Raw genomic sequence first — 22,482 nt, 5'->3', positions numbered from 1 at the left:
TGAGTAAAAATAAGTTTTTAAGCCTTTCTTTCAGTGGAATAGCAGATCAGTGTAAGGTGACTAAAAGCTGTTGTAGACTTCCTGTAGTTATGTAGAAGCTGTCCTGTTTCACTTTGTAGAGCTGCTATGTATTTAAAGACTGACTTATTCTCAATCCCTTAAATATTACATAGGCCTAAGAAAATCCACCAAGAAGCGCAGTGAATCACCACCTGCTGAGCTCCCCAGTTTGCGGCGGAGCACACGGCAAAAGACCACGGGCTCCTGTGCTAGTACCAGGTAAAACTTAAAACAAGATGTGATTACTGCTGTGGATGGATATTTATCTTTCTTGGCTGTTGCAGAAAGAGCTGCAGTTTTTCAGGCTTGCAGGGTCACCCTGTATACTAATGTCATGGATAATGCATAGAGTTTGGCACTATCACAACTCCGGTAGCTGAGGTACTTATTGAGAGGAAGGAGGGGAGGAAGTACCCACAGGCAATGTCACAAATTTAAATAATCCTTTTCTTAAAAAGGCTGTGTTTAAAAAGATAGAGTTCTAAACTTCTCTGTTATGAATAATAAAATCAATGACAATTTTGAAAAATAAGACCGTATGGTGCCCATGGGTGTCTGTTTTAATACTGTACCAATCAGTTTGTCAATAGCTGCATTTGAGCAAGTGGTATGGTGCATATTGAAGTACTTGATATGCCTGAGGTCTGTTCCTGTCGTCAGTTATGCACTTGAATTTGATGCCTTACATCATAAGCATGTGTATATTTTTAGTAGTGACAATAGTAATGTTTTAAAAAGCAGATTTAGAAAGGCCAATGCCCTTAAACTTGATCTGCTATTGAAAATCAAGCTGAATGTCAGAGTTTTGTACTTTGAGTAGTTCAGAACTTTTTTTTAAAGATGAATACTCAGGCATCAAACTTCTTTTCAGATGTGTACAAATCAGTTACTTGGTTTGTAATTAAGTCACTTTGTGATAATTTTGACTATTTTTAAATTCCCAAACATTTGTTTTTTCAAATCTTTAGTCGGCGAGGCTCTGGCCTGGGCAAAAGAGGAGCAGCTGAAGCTCGCCGACAGGAGAAGATGGCTGATCCTGACAACAACCAGGATGGAGTTAACTCTTCAGCTGCGCGTACTGATGAGGCTCCCCAGGGAGCTGCAGGTAAAAAGAGATACCAGTTGCAGTGTTTTAGTATACATGTGGATATGAACTTCTTACAAGGATTAAGTTCTGGGAGGAAGTTATGATTTAAGTTGGTACAGCTTCTGGAACATTTTGAATGAGGGACCTTAACTTCCAATCAAGTACACTTTAAAAAAAAAAAAAGCCTGAAAACTGATTTCAGTGAATGCTACATAAATGACTGTGCTGCTGACTGAAGAGATGCCAGACTCTTCAGAATATAGAAGACAAGTATTTATCTGTGAGAGTTCTTTAATAACTACTGGAAAATATTTTGTATGTTTTCTGTTGAAACTGCAAGCCTCTCTGTATTGGATAAATTTGTCTTTGGGTTAATTAATACATGTACTCCTGTTTATGCAGTTCTGTTAAATGGTACTTAATTTTATCACCTGGTCCTAATCAACAGTGATTTTGAAGGAGCTTTCCAACAATTATGCTGGCTGGTAGAAAAACTCAAAATGTCTGTGCTTTTAAAATTAGCTACATTGCTAATAAAAGTCAAAATGAACTGGAATGAAGGGCAGTGTAACAAGAGAATAAAATTACTAAGAATGCAGGCAACTGTGTCCAAAGAAGAGCAATGAAGCTGGTGAAGGGTCTAGAAAAGGGGGCTAGGATTATTTAGTTTGGAGAAAATAAGGCTTAGGGAAGACCTTATTTAGAGTTTCCTTAAAGGGGGTTGTAATGAGGTAGGGATCAGGCTTTTCTCCCAAGCACCAAGTGATCAGACAATGGGAAATGGCCTCAAGTTGCACTGGGGAGGTTTATGTTGGGTATTAGAAGGAGCTCCTTTACAGAAGGAGTTGTGCAGCAGTGGAGTAGGCTGCCCAGGGAAGTGGCTGAGTCCCCATCCCTGGAGGTCTTTAAGAAATACATAGTTCAATGGTGGACTTCAGTACTAGGATAAAGGTTGGACTAGATGATCTTAGAGGTCTTTTCCAACCTGAATGATTCTATGAAATACACATGAAATGCTATTTGCTGATCTGACTTCTTTCATAATCTTGTGTTGGTATAGCCTTTCTGTTAGTTTTTGGAAAGGCTGATCTCTAGACTGAAATTGGTCTAATTGAAGTGACAATTGTAGAAGTGTGGTGACAGTGTTAAATGCACAGCACTTTCTGATGGTGGATGCTTTTTTTGATGGTGGAGTCAATGCAAATTTTGTAGTTCTGTATGTGCTTCAACTCATGTTAATCTATTTTATTTCTTTCAGCTTCTAGTTCTGTTGCTGGAGCTGTAGGTATGACAACATCTGGAGAAAGTGAGTCAGATGACTCTGAAATGGGAAGACTACAAGGTATAAAAGCTATAATTAATTTTCAATTTATTATTTTTGTTTGCAGCCTATGAATAGCTGTACTGCCACACGTCCTGTTATATAATGCGGGGAGGCTGTATCTTGTTTCTACGTCTGTGAATGTGTTGCTTTGCTTACTGTAGTTTCCATGAACTGTGACACTGCAAGCTTTAACTCACTGAAGATGTGAGAATTTGGAACTAATATCTGTAGGGACTGGTTAGTGTCCTTAGATGTTTCCGTGGTGTGTAATACATTGCTATTGATTTTTTTTCAGGTGGATATAGGGGTTGGGAGGGAGGAGGAGAATTGAGAACTGAGTCCTATGAAGTGTGTAGGCTATTGTTGGAAGTATGAGAATGTTTTTGCAAGAATACGTTTCCAGTTGACAGGCTGGATTAGGTCTGCTGTTAATCTAATCTACCTGATTCTGGATAACTTTTTTTGTCCTTGTCATTGATAGCCATATAACTACAAGCTTTGATCAAAGTCTAAATGTTCTTAAACATGCTTGCTTTCATGCTTTAGTTATAGAAGAATTCAGGTCTCCCATCTGAAACACAGGAAGGTACAAACTCAGTTTTTTATGTCCTGCAGCTCTTCTAACAATTTTTGTCAACTACTGTGCGAGGAGTTCTGTGATTGTAATTTTCCTTGCAAATGACAGTTTTTGGTAAATCTGGATCACTAATGTGGGAGTGCTATGTCAGTATGAGTTCACTTGCTTATAGCCCCCAGTAAGCATAGGTATGCATTAGGAATGTTGAACTAATTTTTTATTATTATAGATCAGTATTTGTGTTGATCAAAAGTGGTCGTGCTTGCTACCGTAAAAATTGGAATCACCCACTTAGTCTAGTTTAGGACTACTGAAAAGTGTTATTTTAAAAATGCTAATTTTCAGCAGAGATAAGATCTCTGCCTTCCTATTCATCAGGAAGTAAAGCTGTGAAACTTGTGTCCTCTCCTCAGATTAATAATGCTACTTGAGTCCTGAATGTGTGAAGATAAGTTTAGCCGGTTTTGCGTAGCTTGAGTTCAGGTTTAAAATTACAGCCTATGTATCTGCTATTTTAGATCTAAACTTACAACGTTAACGTAGTAGACCAGATTTCTTCTGTAAAATATAAAGTTTTGAAAACTTGGTGGGTGACTTCTTAAGGGGCATTAATGCTCTGATGTGTATAAAAATGACCTATTTGTTCCTTAAGGGTCATCTTTTTGGTGCGTTTGAAACTGAAGTAACTACAGTCATCTAATCCTAACTCTTCTTTCCTAAAGTATCAAAATTCTATTAGTCTTAAATTATAGCTTCATGGAATTTAAGCTTTTTAAAATATATGTAGAAGCTTTGACAATGGCTGTTATCCTCTGTTTGCTTTTAGCTCTATTAGAGGCTAGGGGTCTTCCTCCTCACCTGTTTGGCCCTCTTGGTCCTCGGATGTCGCAGCTCTTCCACAGGACAATTGGAAGTGGAGCTAGTAAGCCAAGTTTGTCTAATTTGACTTGATTCTTTCCACTTCCAGACTAGTAGAATTCAGCCACTAGTACATTCTCGTATTTGTGTTAGCTACATAATTTATATTTTCCATGTTGGAGATTTGTATGTCATGAATGCTAGACCACTGGTCAGCAGTATTAATGAGTTTTTCTTCCTGTAAGGAAGAGAAATTTGCTTTAGCCATATTTCATTTCTGTCCTTTTCTTTTTTTTTTTTTTTAAATCTTGATGTTCCCTTCTAGGTGGGGAAGGGAGGGTTCTTGCCTTTTCACCCCTTCATTATCTTTTTCTCTTGCATGATGGGCTGCTTAGCAGAAGACTTCTGAACCCCCTTGGGTTTTTTGCTAGCTTTAAATGAGTGCTTAAGCTAGCTTTAGAACCAATACAACCTAACAGTTCTATGGTGCCTTGTTCAGAGCTTCAAAAGGGACTTAGTTCTCAGACTATGTCAGTGAGAACATGAGCTCTTAGTCTTGTTCCACCATATCTGCATTATGCAGCTGGCTAAGATGTGTACCTTCTAGTCCCAGCTGGTTTGGCTTCCAGGAGAGCCAAAGACAGCCTGTAACACTGCCTGCCAAGAAGAAGATGGGGTCTGGATACTCTACGTGCTGTATTATCTAGGGGGTATACTGAAAAGTCCTTTATAAAGGTGGAGTGGTATGGGTTCTGTCACCCACTGTAGGTTGGCAAAGATGGCTATGGTGAGCAGTGTGGTGAACTCCCTGAGCTGTGACCAGTCTGCACTGGAAGGCCAGCTAAGAGTGAGATTTCATTTCTCTTTCCCTCCCCCTTTTTATGGCAGGGAAAGGAAGTGAAACTACAAATGCAGAGGAAGACAAACTGTCTCTCGTCTTCCACTCTGGCAGAAATATAGCGTAACAATTGCACTGAACACTTAAATTCTCTAATATCTTCTTTCCTAATCTTTTTTTTTCTGGATATATAGGTTCTAAAGCCCAACAGCTTTTACAAGGTCTGCAAGCCACTGATGAAAGTCAGCAACTACAGGCAGTGATTGAGATGTGCCAGCTGTTGGTCATGGGAAATGAAGAAACATTAGGAGGATTTCCAGTCAAGAGTGTTGTACCAGCTTTGGTAAAAACAAACAAAAAACTGTGTTTCTGTTGGAAGATAAAATATTTCACTTAATATCTTGCTTGAATGAAGTATTTGAAATGGAACAACAAATGCCTTTGATGTTAGCTTGCACATAGAACTAACACTGGAATTATCAATGTGTCATTTCTTCTCTTTTTAGTATGGAGTTCATTTTTGTGTGCAGTTTTAATAATGTAACTCTTTATCTCTTAGAGCTAATAACTTGAATGGGTATATAAAAGATGTCACTTATGTTCCTGCAAATATATGAAGGAGATGTGTTTTGATGGTCTAAGGAATGAGTGTGTAATGTGTTACTAATTATACCAAAGTACTAACAAAAAAAAACAGCTGGCATGTAGTTTACTTTTCTTCCATAGCTTGCTTGCGTTAGGTTCTGCAAATACTGTCTGTTCTTGCTCTATTACCTACTTTTTCCTTATCTGCTTTTTAGCATCAGGTTTTTTCCTAAATAAGTTATGCTATACTGGGCCTTACTAGTCATATTTTTTTTATTTATTTTTTTTTAGAATTGATGAGGATTAGTGGGCCTAAAATTTAAAATACTTCCAGGAACAGTTTGTATTCTCCCTTCTTATTTGCATAGCCTTCAGGCCGTAGTATGTGTATCATTGGGTATTTCTTCAGAAAAACAGCCCCCAGAACTTTGTGATTCCAGTAAATAGCCTTTAAGTTGCAGTTTAATAGAGTCTGCTTGCCATTGAGTCTTTCTCCTCTGGTAAGAATTGGTAAATGTCAGTGGAAAAAGTCCTTGCTGCACATGTTGTCAGTAAGGTAGTTGCTGCGTAGAAGGACTTAAATTTTATATTGAAATGCAAACTGCAGCAAGTAGTCAAAAGTATACAGAAGTAGAACAGCAAACTTTAAACAAAACCCACTAAAAATGCTTAGGAAAAAAAAGCTCATTACATGTTTAAAGAGAAAATTGTCAAGTCTGAACACATTGTGAGATAAGGTCTGATAGATGGTTTTGAAGACAGTGCACTTACTTCAACGTAAGGTTATTGTATGCCTCTGGATGCTATGGTCAGAACAAATGGAAGTGCTTTAAGAGAATATAGAAAATCCAATTCTGTAACCATCAGATAATTTTCAGGATGGATGTGGTTCTTCCATGCCTGGAGGCAGGTGTGAGCCAAGAGAATGATGTATAGGAAAAACGTGAAACTTGTTCCACAGCTGTCTCATGCGTTAATTTACATTTAAATTTTATGTTGCAGCAAAATCTGTACAACTGGTGTATACTTGTATATTTAAAACAAAATAGAAAACCCACCACCACCTGTGCTGATTCATAACCTATATGATGTATTTCAATTAATATTGTGTAAACCATAGTCTAAAAACTATGCATGGCTATGCATGGTTATGTATGTATGTTAGGTGGAGTGTGTGTGTGTATATACACGTATACTTAAAAAGTATTATCTGTTTACGAGGGCACGTTTTGCGAAACTCTGTCTCACGAAGTTAAACTTTGTCTTGCTAATTCTGTAGTAGATCAAGAATAGGTAGTGACTCCTGTAACTTCTACTGAAATTCAAAGCCCCGAGTCAAAAGCTACCATATAGGTTTGTGTATGTTATGTTGAGATCTTTATACTCTTTACTAAGTTAAGAATCTTTTTTTGAACAGATAACATTGCTGCAGATGGAGCACAACTTTGACATAGTAAGTAATCTGTAATTCTTAAGAAATGTTTTTGAACAAATGTATCAGCTGAACTTGTAACAAATCTATATATTTAATAGATGAACCATGCTTGTCGGGCCTTAACATACATGATGGAAGCACTTCCTAGATCATCTGCTGTAGTGGTTGATGCAATTCCTGTCTTCTTGGAAAAGGTAACATGAAATCAAAACAGTACTGAAAAAATCTTAGGGGTTTCTGTCTTAACTTCTGTTTTAACTTCAGGATTACCCTCAATATAATAGTTTCTTTCATAGTTTATATGATGCTGCATAGCATATCAGAAGCTTTTAAGATGGGTTTACTCTTTATTCATATCCTTAATGAAAAGCACTCTCTGATCCACAGAAAACTTTGGTGTTGCAAAGATACTGAGTTATACAAACTAATAATGTGAGGAGTAGCTACATAGCTGATCTTGCCTTCAATTACTTAATTTGGTTACTGCTAGCAGTGTAGCTGCATTAGCACATCTTAGTCTAACATTAATGAAGAAAACTGTCTTTACAAAGTGATTTAACAATTGATCTACAAATATTCTTGTTTTATTCTAGTTACAAGTTATTCAGTGCATTGATGTGGCAGAGCAGGCGCTGACAGCCCTGGAGATGTTATCACGCAGGCATAGTAAAGCCATTCTGCAGGCAGTAAGTATGAAAGAAATCATCCTTTACTTTGACATACCAATTCCCACGTGGGTAGTCTGAAAGCTCTGTGAAGATGAAGCAAGAAAATCAGTTTCAGTAACTTTTAGTAGTACTGAGAGAAAAACCATTTCTTTGTTTTGTTATAGGGTGGGTTGGCAGACTGCTTGCTCTATCTGGAATTCTTCAGTATAAATGCACAGAGGAATGCACTAGCTATCGCTGCCAACTGCTGCCAGAGTATAACACCTGATGAGTTTCACTTTGTGGCAGACTCTTTGCCACTGCTTACGCAAAGGTTAACCCATCAGGTAAGAAGCTATTATAAAGCAAAAAGTTTCACTTTGATCTGAAAGGAGTATAAAGCTACCTCCAGATACCTAGCTCTTTCTGTGTATTGTTTGCCTTTGCAATCTGCTAACTACCTTAAAGCTTCTATACTGTCAAGCTGTGATACTTCGGTGCGCGTATGAAGCTCTTGTTTTTCTAACTGTGCTGTAAGGATTCATGACACCCATGTTAACTTTGTAAAATGAGATAAGTAAGGTACCTGAACTGAGAGCATGACTGACTGGTTTTGCTGTCCTTACTTGTTGCCCCATCAATAAGAGTAAATCTAGTAGTAATGCTGTTCTTTTTTTTCCTAATAAAGGAGTTGCAAGGTTCTTTCCTACTTCTGGAAAGCTTGAGTTTCAATTAATGTTATGCTGTGAGGATTAGTTTGCTGGTTTGACCTTGGGGATGAATTTCGCTCTTTCAAAAAAAAAAAAAAAAAGGCGAAAAAAACAACACTTATTCCTGCACAATAGTTTCAAGTAGTTGGTTCTAAATCATGGAACTCTAAAGATCTGCCTATTCTGTAATGCTGCTGTGATAATAAATGGGCACTCATAATGACTATTGCACCAAAAGAAATTTGAACAATGCTGCTTAGTTGGCAGAGGGTGAAATAGACCATCTGACAGGTCTTTTTGAGATGTTTTATGAATGTCTTCACGACAGCCTAGTCTAATGAAAGTTAAAATTGTTTAATTCAAATAAATACTTAATGTTTTCTTTTAATAGGACAAAAAGTCTGTTGAAAGCACTTGTCTCTGTTTTGCACGGCTAGTGGACAACTTCCAGCATGAGGAGGTAAGGGGGTGTGTGTGGTGTTTTTTTCTGCAGGTTGGGTGGGTTTGTTTGTTCCCTTCCTTTGTCTGTCATAAGGGATTACCTTTTGAAATCACATTAACACTTTTGATTTTGTTTTCTTCTGAAGAACTTGCTCCAACAGGTTGCTTCCAAGGACTTGTTAACAAATATCCAGCAACTCTTGGTAGTGACGCCTCCAATCCTGAGCTCAGGAATGTTCATCATGGTGGTGCGCATGTTTTCCTTAATGTGCTCCAATTGTCCGACACTTGCAGTCCAACTTATGAAGCAAAGTGAGTTCTTGGTTTTTCGTGTCTTGGGGGCCTACTTAAAATTGTGCCTATGGTTAGGATGGAACTCTAAGCACTTGATTAAACAAATATTATGTTTTTTTTTCTTACTGTGCTGCTCCTGGGATACAAAGCTTTTAGTTAATCCCGTTGAAAGTATTTGTTCTGTTTTCTGCTCCCCCCACTACCTCCCTTTCCTGTTTCTAGCTGTTGTCACTGCAATGCTCACCTGATCTTTTCTGAGTCTGTATTAACTCTGCAAGTTGTGATTTAAGGGCTTTTTCAAAGGGAAAACATAATGAAAAGTAACTGCTGTGTAACTGTTTTGGTCTGCTCTCTGTTCCTTCTTTTCATCTTGTGAAATTTGACTTGCAACTTCAACTGCCCTGTATGTTCCCCTGCTTTCTTCCCTACCTTGTGTTCAGTGATATTCCCCACTCACTGCTTTCTCTTAAAGAAGTGGGAGCTGGGGGGTGGAAATGAAAAACCCACAAACCCCATGTCAGAGAACAGACACACATTTTGTAATGTCCAGAAAGATGGTTTCTGTCCTACGTTGTATTCTGCCTGTTTGTTTATAGAAGAAATAGTCACTGCCCTACAGCATTCAACACAAGCTGGAGTCTGTATACCAGTATGAACAATCTGAATAATAATTTTACAGATATTGCAGAAACTCTTCACTTTCTCCTTTGTGGAGCCTCAAATGGGAGTTGTCAAGAACAAATTGACCTTGTTCCACGAAGTCCTCAAGAACTTTATGAGCTTACTTCTCTTATCTGGTAAGTTATCTACTTTAAGTTTTTGGATCTGGTAAGAGTGTTAAATTCTAACTCTAAAATGAAGGTAAAGAGCATTCAGCTCAGATGGACTCGATTGTATACTTCTAGTAAAATGCTGTTTTAATGATCGTTTCAGTGAACTGATGCCTTGTCTGCCAAAAGAGGGGATCTTTGCTGTCGATACTATGCTGAAGAAAGGAAATGCACAAAATACCGATGGCGCAATATGGCAGTGGCGAGATGACAGGGGTCTCTGGCATCCCTATAACAGGATTGATAGTCGAATAATAGAGGTATATCTATGTGGTGATGTTCTTTAAAAGTCGTATAGGGAACTGAGTGCTTTTCTTTGTGGTTTTGAAACCAAACATCTTTTGAGAAAGAAGCACATGAATTTCTCAAACATTCTGCTGTAATGTAGCACTGGGTATTCAGTAATGGAGGAACTGTTGAATGCTTAATCACTGTTTTTATTGTATTTCTGTCCGTCACTGGCTTTTGCTACTGTGTTGCGTCTCTCACCACTTTGGTATGAATTTCTTTTTGCTAAGGCTTTCTTAACTTTAAACTCTTCTTTGTTTGTTCTTACCTTTAAACTCTACTTTGTCTTTAGGCAGCTCATCAGGTGGGTGAGGATGAAATAAGCCTGTCGACACTTGGGCGTGTCTATACTATTGATTTTAACTCTATGCAGCAAATAAATGAGGATACTGGAACAGCACGTGCCATTCAGCGGAAACCAAACCCTTTAGCCAATACAAACACTAGTAAGTATAGCTTATGAGACATCCAGTATCTCTAGCTATATATATCTAACTAATGCTGTATGCAGTAGTCAATTTATTGGCCAATGCATTTCTTGTTTGATACATTTCTTGTTCCTATGGAACTATTTTGAAAAACTGGAAGACAGCTTTACAACCATTCAAATTGAAATATATTATTTTAAACGTATGCACCTCCTTTTCAGCAGACTGAAAATGCATTAAAAATTGGGAGGACGGGGGGGTTTCCCGGCTTGGAGTTTTATGAAACAATGTTCATACTTTTTTTAAAAAAAAAAAAAGGCTTTGCTATGGCACAGAAATATATAACAATGGAATAAACACAATTTGGCATTGTTGGAAGAAGAGGATTTGTAGCTGTGTTCTTGATATCAGTTTGACTTCTGTTTACTAGATTAGCATATCTTTTCAATTCAAGATCTAAACTTTTCCAGTTTCAAAAAAGAAAAAAACAAAAAACAAGCACTTTGGAGCGAGATGCAAAGAACTGTGCAGTGATTTGTTGCACAATTTCTCACAGGTGGACATTCAGATTTGAAGAAGGATGATGCCCGAGCACAACTAATGAAAGAAGACCCAGAACTGGCAAAATCCTTTATTAAAACATTGTTTGGTGTCCTTTATGAAGTATATAGTTCTTCAGCTGGACCTGCTGTTAGACACAAGTGCCTTAGAGCAATACTTAGGATAATTTATTTTGCTGATGCTGAACTTCTGAAGGATGTGCTGAAAAACCATGCTGTTTCAAGGTAGGTTCATGAAAAATTGTAAATGAAACTAGTTTGGATTTTACAGCTCAAATTGACTTAACTTTTATCTATATAAATCGTTTTATTTATTTGCCCAAAGCTGGGTCTGCCTAGCTTCTCAAGACTTTTTTTAATCTTAGATTTTGTAGTAGGTGCTGACTGTAGACTTCCATAATGGAAACTCTTGATTACTTATATGGTTCTGTGTACTAGTTATGTCAAATATTACTACTTACTGTTTTTCCTAATTTCTAAAGTTTACCTGTAGCAAGGTGAATTTTGAGGTAATATTCTGAACAATAACAGACTTCTCAGGCAATATGCTGGAAAGTTCAGTTCTATTCTTGAAACATCCCCTACTTGCTATACTATTAGGTTAGGGGTGTAGACAAAAGGATGCAGTTAGAAAACTGACTGCTAGTTTTGAAAAACTTTGTACCACCTTTGAAAAACTAAACTACTTTCCTTTGTGCCACTTGTAAAAACTTGGCATAAGTGACTTAGGTGGCAGAAGAACTTTGTCTTATAACTCTTATGAAAGTGCAGTGAAACTTGCTTGTTTCGGATTAATACTTAGAGTGTATGCAAGATGAACTGGCTTGATTTTCTTTTTTTTAAAAACGACAAACCTGATTTTAACAAATATCTGTTGTAGTCATATTGCCTCCATGCTGTCAAGTCAAGACCTTAAGATAGTGGTTGGAGCTCTGCAGATGGCTGAAATCTTAATGCAAAAGCTACCTGACATTTTTAGCGTTTACTTCAGAAGAGAAGGTAATCCTTTCTTTATTTCCCTCCTGTACCCCTCTGTGCCCCTCCCTCTGTAGTTAGTATTTTGGGGGTGGGGTGTGTGTCCAAATCCCCTTTCCCCAAATTGTAACAAGTCCATCTGTCATGCGTAATAAAGGCAAATCCATGTAAGCTGTCCTCATGACTGGAGAGGAGCTGACCAAGGCTCTGAAGGAGACAAATGTGTTTTCTGACATCTGAAACAAGTTTGTACAGGCACTAGATGCTAGAGAACTTACGCTTAGGCTGGAGAAGGCTAGCAGAAGTTACATGGGTAGTCTTACTGGACAATATAAATGAATCTTAGGTGGGGAGTCTGTTTGAAGCTACTATGACTTTTTAGCCACTGTTAATGCTGTTGTCACTTTTCTTTTTAAACTACGTAGGTTAATTTTTTTCAGAAAGAATTAATCTACTTTTAAAACTTATGTGCGCATGCAAAAGATGCAATAGTCAAGCCACAGGTTAAACCTATTTCTGTCTATGCAAACACAATCCCCAACCTCCCCCTCAAAAAGCCCCAAAGACCCCCCAAGCATAAAGACTACTTCTTTTTTGAAGGAGTGATGCACCAAGTGAAAAACTTAGCAGAGTCTGAGGCTTTGCTAACAAGCCCACCAAAAGTATGCACTAATGGATCAGGAACGCTGGGTACCACTACAACAATAAGTACTGGAACAGCCACTGCTGCCAGTAATGCAGCTGCAGATTTGGGCTCTCCCAGCCTACAACACAGCCGGGAGGATTCTTTGGATCTGAGCCCACAGGGGTAAGTGTGCTATTTCTTCTGAACAAATGATCTGATCTTTTCTCTTCAAAAAAAAAAAAAAAATAATCTTGACTGATGTGGGCTGCTACAGTATCAGCTGCATTTTGCTGTGTATTTTCCTCTCAAGTTAGTAAAATGAAGAGGTGTTGAAGTGACCAATTAGTAGCTCTAACTCATTTCATATGAAATGCTTTAAGAAGCAAACAATTAAAACAAAGAAACTAAAAACCACAACCAAACAAAAACTAGTGACCTGATACATATGATGTAATGGTAGGAAACAATCCATGCTTTTTGGGGAGAGACTGGAGAATGCCAAGAGCAACAGCTGTAGTCTCATGTAACTCTTGAGGACAGGGATTCTTTCAGAGGATTCTTTCAGAGAAGTGCTAGCTATGGTGTATGGCTCCTTTCTGCTGGGGACTGGAGGGAGAAGTCATCCGTAACTTAATAATAAGGGGCAAGCAGGTCAAGTGTCTTTTGTTGTTTGTTCAATAATTTGTGTATATTTTGTATTAAATGCATTCAAATAAAGGAATGACGACATGTTATGAACAGTTATGATAGTTCCTCAGAATTCGAATGTTTTTATTCAATGGTACTCCTGTCTGTATTTGACTGCCAGGGGTGACAGCAAGCCAAGTCCCTTCTTTCTCGATGGAGTAATCACTTTGTCCTTCCCATTAAATTAGAGTTGAGGCCCCCTCTGTCTGTTCTTCCCTTGTTTCCCCCTTGTTATGGATTGGAACCTTTTATATCCTTGAGGATATATCTGGTAGATCCATCTTGAATGGAAAGGATGGGTATGCCTATGAACGTGACGGATGGAATCATGGTACTTTATTCTTAAATTTGGACAGACGACTGAGTGATGTTCTGAAGAGAAAAAGACTGCCAAAACGAGGGCCAAGGAGACCAAAATACTCTCCTCCAAGAGATGATGAGAAAGTAGACAATCAAGGTAAAATATGCATAATGTGACACTAACTCCTAAATTGAAAGTAAGCTTATAAGCTGTCAACAGTGCTAGCTCTAATAAACATGTTGATTCTAGGAGATCCTCTGAATTTTTTTTTTGCTTTCTACAGCTAAAAGCCCTACAACTACTCAATCTCCTAAATCTTCCTTCTTGGCAAGTTTAAATCCTAAAACATGGGGAAGATTAAGCACACAGTCTAACAGTAATAACATTGAACCAGCACGAACAGCAGGAGTAAGTGGTCTTGCAAGGGCTGCTTCCAAGGATACAATTTCCAATAACAGGTATGCAAGTCAAAATGCACATATTATGAAGATGATTTTGAGGTGCAGCCACTTTGTTATAAGCTATTAGGTGATTAGGTAGCACATCAATGATATTTTGGGGGTAAGCACTGTTAAAAACAATTCTAGGAAAAGAATGAAAAACTGTGGATCCCCCATCACTCAGGGTATTCAAGCTTGGGTTGGGCAGGTCTTTGAGCAACATGATCTAGTGAAAGATGGCTTTGTGCATGGCGGGGGAGGGGGTTTGAGCTAGATCTTTGGACTAGATGATCTTCCCGACCCACTCTTTAATAAGAATTTTAGGAAGAAAAAGTAACTTATTTTCATAGCATATAGTAATGTACTAGGGAAAAGTTGGAGAATTGGGAAAAATGTGTGCAACAAGTAGTCAGCATAAAATGTCTTTACTACATTTGAATAAAAGGGAAGGCTTGTTTTCTATGCTTGTTGTTAGGCATGGAGAGAAGTAGTCTGGTTGTTGTTACTTGTAATATTGAGATATGCAAATGCTAAGTGTATGGCCAAATGACTTGTATATGCTTCTTTACAGAGAAAAAATCAAGGGCTGGATTAAGGAGCAGGCCCATAAATTTGTAGACCGTTACTTTAGTTCTGAAAACATGGATGGAAGCAATCCTGCACTAAATGTTTTACAGAGACTTTGCACTGCAACTGAACAACTCAACCTCCAGGTTAGAAGTGACAGACTTGTTTGAAAGGGGTGGGAATTGAAGGAGTAGAAGTGCTTAAGAGTAGGCTGTGGGTCTAGAGGAAAGCTGGCCATCTTAGACAATATGGCCAATATTTTAAGTGTAGTTTTCATTATTTTAAGCAATGATGCAATGTTTCTTAAACTTGTGGCTCTTTTTTTTTTAAAAATTTCTATATAACCTTTGACACGTTATCTTTTATGATAAATGACTTGTGTTAACAGTGGTATTGTTTGTTCCTGGTGATGTATCACTTCAAGCATTCTCTTTCTGTTTCAAAAATTCTGCAGTTAAGTGTTAGGGATTGACTTTCTACCTATGGAAGAACATAAGTTGTAGTCAGAACTTCAGGCAGGGGCTGTGGAGAGGTTAGTAGTATTTAGTTGAAAGGACAGAAGAAATACAGGTTGGGCCAAATGTAGTAGAATTCCAAGAATTTGAGCCTTGCTTGTCAGGCAGTTGTGATCCTTGACAAATAGTCTAAACCTTGAACTTGTAAAGTAGCTAAACAAGTGACTTAGGTTGACCTAAGGAATCATTAGAATATGAAACTTTACCACCTCCTTCTCTCCACACGGATGTCATGCACTATCCATACAAGTATTTATTTTTCTTTGTATTTTGGAGCTCATCTTTAGTTTACAGGAGACAGAAATAAGACCCTGCATTTCTTTTAAAAGCCAGGGGTGGTGGTGATATATATAGTTACCTCTAATGTATACTTTTGAACAGAGAAGTTGCTTATTCTCAATTTACTTTCTCAGTCATGACTTCTATTGAGTTACTAAAAAGAATCCTTTTTCCCTGTAAGAGCTCTTCTGTGCAGTGGGAAGAGAGTGTTTCTTAATCCCTTATCACTTGGGTAGTAAAATATTATCTTTGTATTTTTTCAGGTGGATGGTGGAACAGAGTGCCTTGTAGAAATCCGTAGCATTGTCTCGGAATCTGACGTCTCCTCATTTGAAATCCAGCATAGTGGATTTGTGAAACAACTGCTGCTTTATTTGACATCTAAAAGTGAGAAAGATGCTGTAAGCAGGGATATCAGATTAAAAAGATTTCTTCACGTATTTTTTTCCTCTCCAGTAAGTTTTATTGTTTATTTGGGCATTCTTAGCTTTCTTTCTCTTAAGTTGTACATACGTGACTGTCGGAGAGGTTCAGCAATGACCTTAACTCTGAGATGCTATAAGGAATGCTTTGTTTATGACTAAGATATGTAACACTACAACTTACACATAATTCTGTGTCTTTACAGAACAAAAACCTTTAGAATACCTTGTTTCAGTGAAGCTTCCTGCTCCTGGTTAGATTACAGATTTTAAGCATTACAGATTTTAAGCGTTAATCGTTAAACTAAATGAAAAGTGTGTTCTTGAAACAAGTCTCATGTGTTATGTGGTCTAGTTGTTCTGATATTGCTAGTACTTTAAGTGAGAGCACTGAGTTCTAACCTTTTTGTGTACTGTGTGTGTTGAAAGTTATTGAAGATGCATTAATTGAGGCATGTAACCAAAACATTTGAATATATTCCAGCTTCCTGGAGAAGAGCCACTTGGAAGATTAGAGCCATTAGAAAATGCACCTTTGTTGGCATTGGTCCATAAAATGAACAATTGCCTCAGTCAGATGGAACAGTTTCCGGTCAAAGTGCATGACTTCCCTAGTGGAAATGGAACAGGGAGCAGGTAAGGATTAATGCTCAGGTAACAGTTTCGTTGGAAGCTTTTGTTTGCCAAGCCTTGATTCAACCAACACTGAAAGTTCCAGGAGGTAATGGAGAATTCTGACCCTCTTAAAGACAAAAGCAGTTACACAGTTGCCTCTTATTCAGAGAGGGGTTGAATATTTAAACAGATCTTTGGTGACAGTCTGAAACTACTTCCCCCTTAGAGTGGGGATGGATGCAGTCACTGAACTTAAACTTCAAAAATTCACGTCTTCCTTGTCCCCGTGTAACCAACACTAGAAAGAAATAATCTTTGTTGGTAACACTTTTTTTTAGTGAAGTGATGAACTACTGCAAGTTTGTGTTACAGTGCTCAACTTTGTTATTTGGACAGGTTCTCTTCTCTTGGATGATAATAGATTGAGTGATGACAGTTGGCTGTCATAGTTTAAAATAACTGTAGACATGTCCTGTGTCTTAATATAGATCTTAATATAGATTAAATTTAGAATCCTATTAAATATTTATGTTCTAAGTAACAAACTTGAACTACTGAAAACCTGTTTCTGCAGTTTATTTTCTGTACTTTTCTGTAGTAAATCAATACTATTTTTCATTCAGTGTATAGCAGCTAGAAAGTCTATTAGAGTACAGGCTGCATGCGAGTTCTGGGAGTATTTTTGGTGCTACCTGAAGGCTCAGTTTAATTATATGGATATTCCTTGGACTACTCAAAAATTAAAGAATAGTTTTCAGAGCATATGTATATTTTCCACACTCCTTCCCTTTTAAAGCTTGAAGTGCCATAAACTTCTTTTTCAAGTAGCAAGACAGAGTGGACATTTTATCACCAGTTGTGATAGAACATCCATTATAATAGGTGTGTTAGAGCCTCGTGCTGTAGCATTATGTACACTGAAGTTCAGTACTTGTTTAGTGAGACTTAAATAAAAATTATTGGGGATGAATGCAATATATGGCTTTCTAATACTTGAAGGAATTACTGTTCCTGGTGTTAGCTTTTTCAAATAGTGTATGCTCTGTAATCTTATCTCTTTTTATAAACATAGTGCATATTAGGAAGGATTAACTACAAAAGTCACACTTGCTAGTCATAAAAGAAAAACTGCTACTTTTGTTAGAATACTAAATGTGGAAAGTCAGACTACTGCAGCATTGTTTGACTGCTAGTCTTACTGTAGATTATGTCAATTAAGATTTTGAGGCATTAAGATTTGGTAGTCTTTCACTAGTACCTGGAAATAGAAGCAGCACAAGATTAAGAGGTTTGAGTAAGAACTATTAGCTTGAGTATTGATAGCTTGCAACATGCGTATAAACTATACTTGGCAAGAAAAAACAGAGAAGGTCTTGGTTTGTCTCTTTAGATCATTAAAAAACATGAGAGAGATTTGCATTTTCCATCCTCAATTCCTATCCTCATAGTACTGCAGGTAAACACAGCTCTTACTCTTCTGTGGCATCAGCTGACCACTGAAGAACTTCATACCTCAAAGATGGGCAGTATAGGCCATGTTATAATCAGACCTCGGACTGGACTTTCCCTTAAGCCATGCGGCTTCTGTTGGAAATAAAACTTTGTCCAACTTAGATTCTGGAGTTCTTATAGAATAAAAACCTTCACCTGTTTATCTGACTCTTAATAGCTTGTTCTTAAAGAAATAAGATGAGAAATTATACTCTGTGAATGAACACAAGTGGATTCTTAAATGCATGTATAAGCCTATTTTAATGCACTTTTAATGCAATTATGGTTATTAGATTCTTTGTGTAGCAACTTTTTTTCACAAATTATTTTGAGTTTTTCTCTTAACAGAGGATCACAAGCTTTAAAGTTCTTCAATACACATCAATTAAAATGCCAGCTGCAAAGACACCCAGACTGTGCTAATGTGAAACAGTGGAAGGGTGGACCTGTGAAGATTGATCCTCTGGCTTTGGTACAAGCCATTGAAAGATACCTTGTAGTTAGAGGTATTTGTCTTATGTTGTCATTGTGTGTGTTTTGCTGCTTAAGATAAAGTCTGTAAAAGTTTCTGAGGATTATGCTGAAGACAAATGTGAGGTACTTATAAATGTATCTCATTCACAGTGGGGGTAGAGTAAGGCTGAAAAATAAAGCTGCCTCTTCCTGGGACAAACATTTCCTGTTTGTAAACAATTCTATCTAAATAACAGTAGTGTAGCCGATCTGATAGTGAACTTGATTATAATGTGGGGAGTTCGCAAATTTGAAATATATATATTTGAAAAATACTGAAATTAGTTCTAAAATGGACGAACCTTACATTCTTGAATTTACGTGTTTTGGAAGTATTTTAAGAAGTGGGGTTTATAAAGGAGTACAAAAGCATTACTACATTTTGTGTAAAAGCAAGTAAGTATGTCTTTTTCCTTTCTTTTCTCAGGTTATGGAAGAGTTAGAGAAGATGATGAGGATAGTGATGATGATGGGTCAGATGAAGAAATAGATGAATCTTTGGTAAGGATTCCCTTTGTGGGTAAGGGAAGGGGATGGTATAGAAAGAAGCTTAAAGGAAAGCAATGAGTTTCCTAACTTGTGTCGTTTTCTGGTTTTTGTTTTGTTCAGGCTGCTCAATTCTTAAATTCAGGGAATGTGAGACATAGACTGCAATTTTACATTGGAGATCACTTGCTGCCATATAATATGACTGTGTATCAAGCAGTTAGGCAGTACAGTTTGCAAGCTGAGGAGGAGAGGGAGTCTACGGATGATGAAAGCAACCCATTAGGAAGAGCTGGGATTTGGACAAAAACACATACCATTTGGTAAGTTGGCTGGAGAAATCAAGGGACAGCCTCTCCAGTTTGAGAGAGATATATAAATAAAGAAAAATCGAATATAACTCAAGAACTGAAGTTTTTATTTCAGCTTTAACTTGCACTGAAGTAAATCTATGGTAGTCAAACTAACAGTTCTATAACTTTTCTTTCCATATATGCAATACTAATTTTGAATTACCTTTTTAGGTACAAACCTGTGCGAGAGGATGAAGATGGTAATAAGGACTGCGTTGGTGGTAAAAGAGGAAGAGCACAAACTGCTCCGACGAAAACCTCACCTAGAAATTCTAAAAAGCATGATGAACTGTGGCACGGTGAGTGTGTTGCTGTGGTAGTATGTTAACTCGTGAAATTACTGAAAGGATAGGGAGGAAGAGAGACATCTTAAAGCATACGCAATACAAGAAGCTTCCTTGAAAGCACACGTTAATGTTGATGTTAAAACTAAACATGTAGTACTAACTGAATTGTCTAATGAAGTTGTTTGGTTGAGTGAATACCCTATGACAATACTATCTAGGTTTCTAATGTAAATCTTGGAGACTTTTGATAAGTGTTGATAACAGTTTTTCTTTTTCATGCTAGATGGTGTATGCCCTTCGGTATTAAATCCTTTAGAAGTTTACCTCATATCTTCTCCACCTGAAAACATAACGTTTGAAGATCCTTCATTAGATGTTATTCTTCTTTTGAGAGTTTTACATGCTATCAGTCGATACTGGTATTATTTGTACGATGTGAGTATAGCACTTGTAAAATCACTTTCATACTTGATACAAACAGCTGTCCAGAAACACCATAAAATAGCCTTCTCCCTCTGTTTGGTCTGTATCCTACACCCTGCCCTGCAATCAACCAACCAGAAAAAAGAATAATGTAAATACTGTCTTCTTTCCCATACCTATTTATCTAACTTCTGATGAAGACTATAAATTCATATAGTCAGTCATATATGCTTTAGCATGTTAAATGGTTTCCATGTTACTTTCTTCAAGTTCAAAAAATATCATTAATCCAGGAAAGAAAATCTGTAGTAGAAACCTACTCACTCTGTCTTTTTAGTCAGACTCTATTCACTGATAAAGTAGCAGTGAAACTTTTTTCCTGTGATAAGCAAATTGGAAGTGTTAAAATACTGTAGAAAGAGTTTTTTTCCCCCAATGTTTCTTTAACTAAAAATATCTTGTTCTTTAACATCGCAGAACGCAATCTGCAAGGAGATTATTCCGACATCAGAATTTATCAACAGTAAACTGACAGCAAAAGCAAACAGGCAGCTTCAGGATCCTTTGGTAATTATGACAGGAAACATACCAACCTGGCTGACAGAACTTGGAAAAACATGGTATGAATGACTTATAGTGTAGTATTTCTAATTTGAGTTCAGTAGGCCTCTTGGCTGAGCAACCCAGGTGCAGCATATGTTTCACTTCTGAAAGTGTTGGGGGAGAATAAAGTGTAGTAACAAGTCTTAAGTTGCATAGTGAGGCTTGGATGATACACCTCTGCTGCATAATTTAAACCAAGTGTGGATGGTTAGACTGGCTGCAAAGTTTGGACAACTTCTTAAGGGAATTTCTAAGCAGTTTAAAACTTTCTGATCGAAACAGAAATGTGGTTCTTTGTACCATTTATTCTCCTGTTAAACTGCATAATGACTCTTATTTCATTGCATTTATCTTAGCACATTCAATATGGTATAAAAGGAAATATTTTTAAAACAATAGATAAAATACAGATCTTTATCAAGTTCATAGGTTATAAGCTCTAAGACTTTTGCGCTTGAAAGAATGAGAAGTCAGGATTTACATTCATGCTTTTTTTCAAGCATGTTAATTGAAGCCACATTGGAAGTTCACCCCTAGAGAGACTACGTAGCCTTTTAATTTTCAGTGCTTCAATTTAATAATTTTATTGTCCGGAATTTTTATGAAGAAATTTAGTGATTATCAGTGTATATTCTTATAAAAACATCTGTAGCGTTTACTCCATAAAACAATTTTTTCAGTTGTGATGTTAGTGGAGGACTACACTGTTAACATGCACAGATCTTCAAGAATAGTAAAACTGATAAATAGGAAGCTTCTCTAATTGGTAGTCTTTTACAGATTAAAGCGTTTCTGAAAATGATGAAAGGTAGAGTGCTTGTGCTGTTTCTAGATTGGTTCCCTTTTTTCTCCTCTAAATACAGGAGCTTGAGCTATCTTAAGATCTTTTATCTGAATCCGATTTCCTAACTGCAAAACAGGCTTCAACAAGTAAAGAAATACTTAATTTCTGGTACAGTACCGGAGTTGGTATCTCCTGGAAGAGTTTAGAATTTTCTTGGATTTGTGTGATTCCTTTTTAACTTCCCATCTCTATACTTTGGTCATAAGCATTGTCATGCATTCCCCAGAGCTAATTCATGTCCTGGGGGTTTTCTTTGGAGGTTGCTTTTACCAGAACATTTAATAAAGCACTAGTTTCAGGGCTACTACATTTGTGTTTTAAACTGTAGCCACAGATGCCAGTCAAATCTCAGCTAACAAATCCAATGCTCTTTACAGCCCATTTTTCTTTCCGTTTGATACCCGGCAAATGCTGTTTTATGTAACTGCTTTTGATCGTGATCGAGCCATGCAAAGACTACTGGATACTAATCCAGAAATCAATCAGTCAGATTCTCAGGATAGCAGAGTGGCACCACGACTGGACAGGAAAAAAGTAGGTATATATTGTTCAAAAATGGAATGAGTGACTGGTTAATTTTGCTATTGTTTCCAAGAATATCATTGTGAGAAGTTTAAGACACGAACTTTTGGTAGTATACTGGTAAAGGGGAGGCTTGTTTTCATTAGTTTCCAAGTCCCAGTGTTGAAAGCACAATGTCTTCTAGATATCTGCCATTAGATGGCAGAAGGCACTACAGTATACTCCACACTGCTTTTCCAGAACCAGCCTAATTTGGAAGTAGAATCTTTACGGGTTCTGAAATTATACACCAGGAATGAATGTCAAATTTTAGGTTATGTTAGTGATATTTCTGTAGGTTTGTCTGTAAACCCCTGATTTGCTTCAGGTAAAACTCTGAAATAATTCAGTCTATAGGATGTAGAGGCAGTGTTAATTGAATAAATGGCAACATTATCCTTCTATGCTGGGAGAATACTGTCACAACATGATGAAATGGAGCCATGACTACTTTTAATGGAGAGAGTCTTGGTGTCTGCCTTGAGTCTGGAGAGGTGTTATCTTTACTATACAGCAGATCTTAGTTTTAGATC

At 37.3% G+C, this 22,482-nt stretch overlaps 1 protein-coding gene across 11 annotated transcripts in view; it reads left to right on the top strand.

Moving 5' to 3' along the window:
* Window positions 1-22,482, top strand: part of TRIP12 (thyroid hormone receptor interactor 12) — a 75,419-nt gene that overhangs the window by 42,019 nt on the left and 10,918 nt on the right. For 6 of the 11 annotated variants that reach the window (XM_072042714.1, XM_038183469.2, XM_038183467.2 and 3 more), the window contains 29 exons: window positions 174-279; window positions 1,029-1,165; window positions 2,406-2,489; window positions 3,875-3,970; window positions 4,939-5,087; window positions 6,747-6,782; window positions 6,863-6,958; window positions 7,358-7,450; window positions 7,597-7,758; window positions 8,513-8,581; window positions 8,709-8,874; window positions 9,536-9,653; window positions 9,790-9,946; window positions 10,267-10,420; window positions 10,959-11,187; window positions 11,843-11,961; window positions 12,538-12,745; window positions 13,606-13,706; window positions 13,834-14,008; window positions 14,562-14,703; window positions 15,615-15,806; window positions 16,258-16,409; window positions 18,213-18,385; window positions 18,820-18,893; window positions 19,002-19,201; window positions 19,403-19,530; window positions 19,802-19,953; window positions 20,419-20,561; window positions 21,766-21,922. In XM_072042714.1, coding sequence (XP_071898815.1) covers window positions 174-279; window positions 1,029-1,165; window positions 2,406-2,489; window positions 3,875-3,970; window positions 4,939-5,087; window positions 6,747-6,782; window positions 6,863-6,958; window positions 7,358-7,450; window positions 7,597-7,758; window positions 8,513-8,581; window positions 8,709-8,874; window positions 9,536-9,653; window positions 9,790-9,946; window positions 10,267-10,420; window positions 10,959-11,187; window positions 11,843-11,961; window positions 12,538-12,745; window positions 13,606-13,706; window positions 13,834-14,008; window positions 14,562-14,703; window positions 15,615-15,806; window positions 16,258-16,409; window positions 18,213-18,385; window positions 18,820-18,893; window positions 19,002-19,201; window positions 19,403-19,530; window positions 19,802-19,953; window positions 20,419-20,561; window positions 21,766-21,922 — 3,968 coding nt within the window. The remainder of the gene's footprint in view (window positions 1-173; window positions 280-1,028; window positions 1,166-2,405; window positions 2,490-3,874; window positions 3,971-4,938; window positions 5,088-6,746; window positions 6,783-6,862; window positions 6,959-7,357; window positions 7,451-7,596; window positions 7,759-8,512; window positions 8,582-8,708; window positions 8,875-9,535; window positions 9,654-9,789; window positions 9,947-10,266; window positions 10,421-10,958; window positions 11,188-11,842; window positions 11,962-12,537; window positions 12,746-13,605; window positions 13,707-13,833; window positions 14,009-14,561; window positions 14,704-15,614; window positions 15,807-16,257; window positions 16,410-18,212; window positions 18,386-18,819; window positions 18,894-19,001; window positions 19,202-19,402; window positions 19,531-19,801; window positions 19,954-20,418; window positions 20,562-21,765; window positions 21,923-22,482) is intronic. The other 5 variants (XM_072042715.1, XM_038183470.2, XM_072042712.1 and 2 more) reach the window with 2 other exon arrangements.

Source organism: Anas platyrhynchos, chromosome 9 (assembly GCF_047663525.1).
Source record: "Anas platyrhynchos isolate ZD024472 breed Pekin duck chromosome 9, IASCAAS_PekinDuck_T2T, whole genome shotgun sequence".
Classification (NCBI taxonomy): Eukaryota; Metazoa; Chordata; class Aves; order Anseriformes; family Anatidae; genus Anas; species Anas platyrhynchos.
This window is presented reverse-complemented; position numbering and strand designations above follow the sequence as displayed.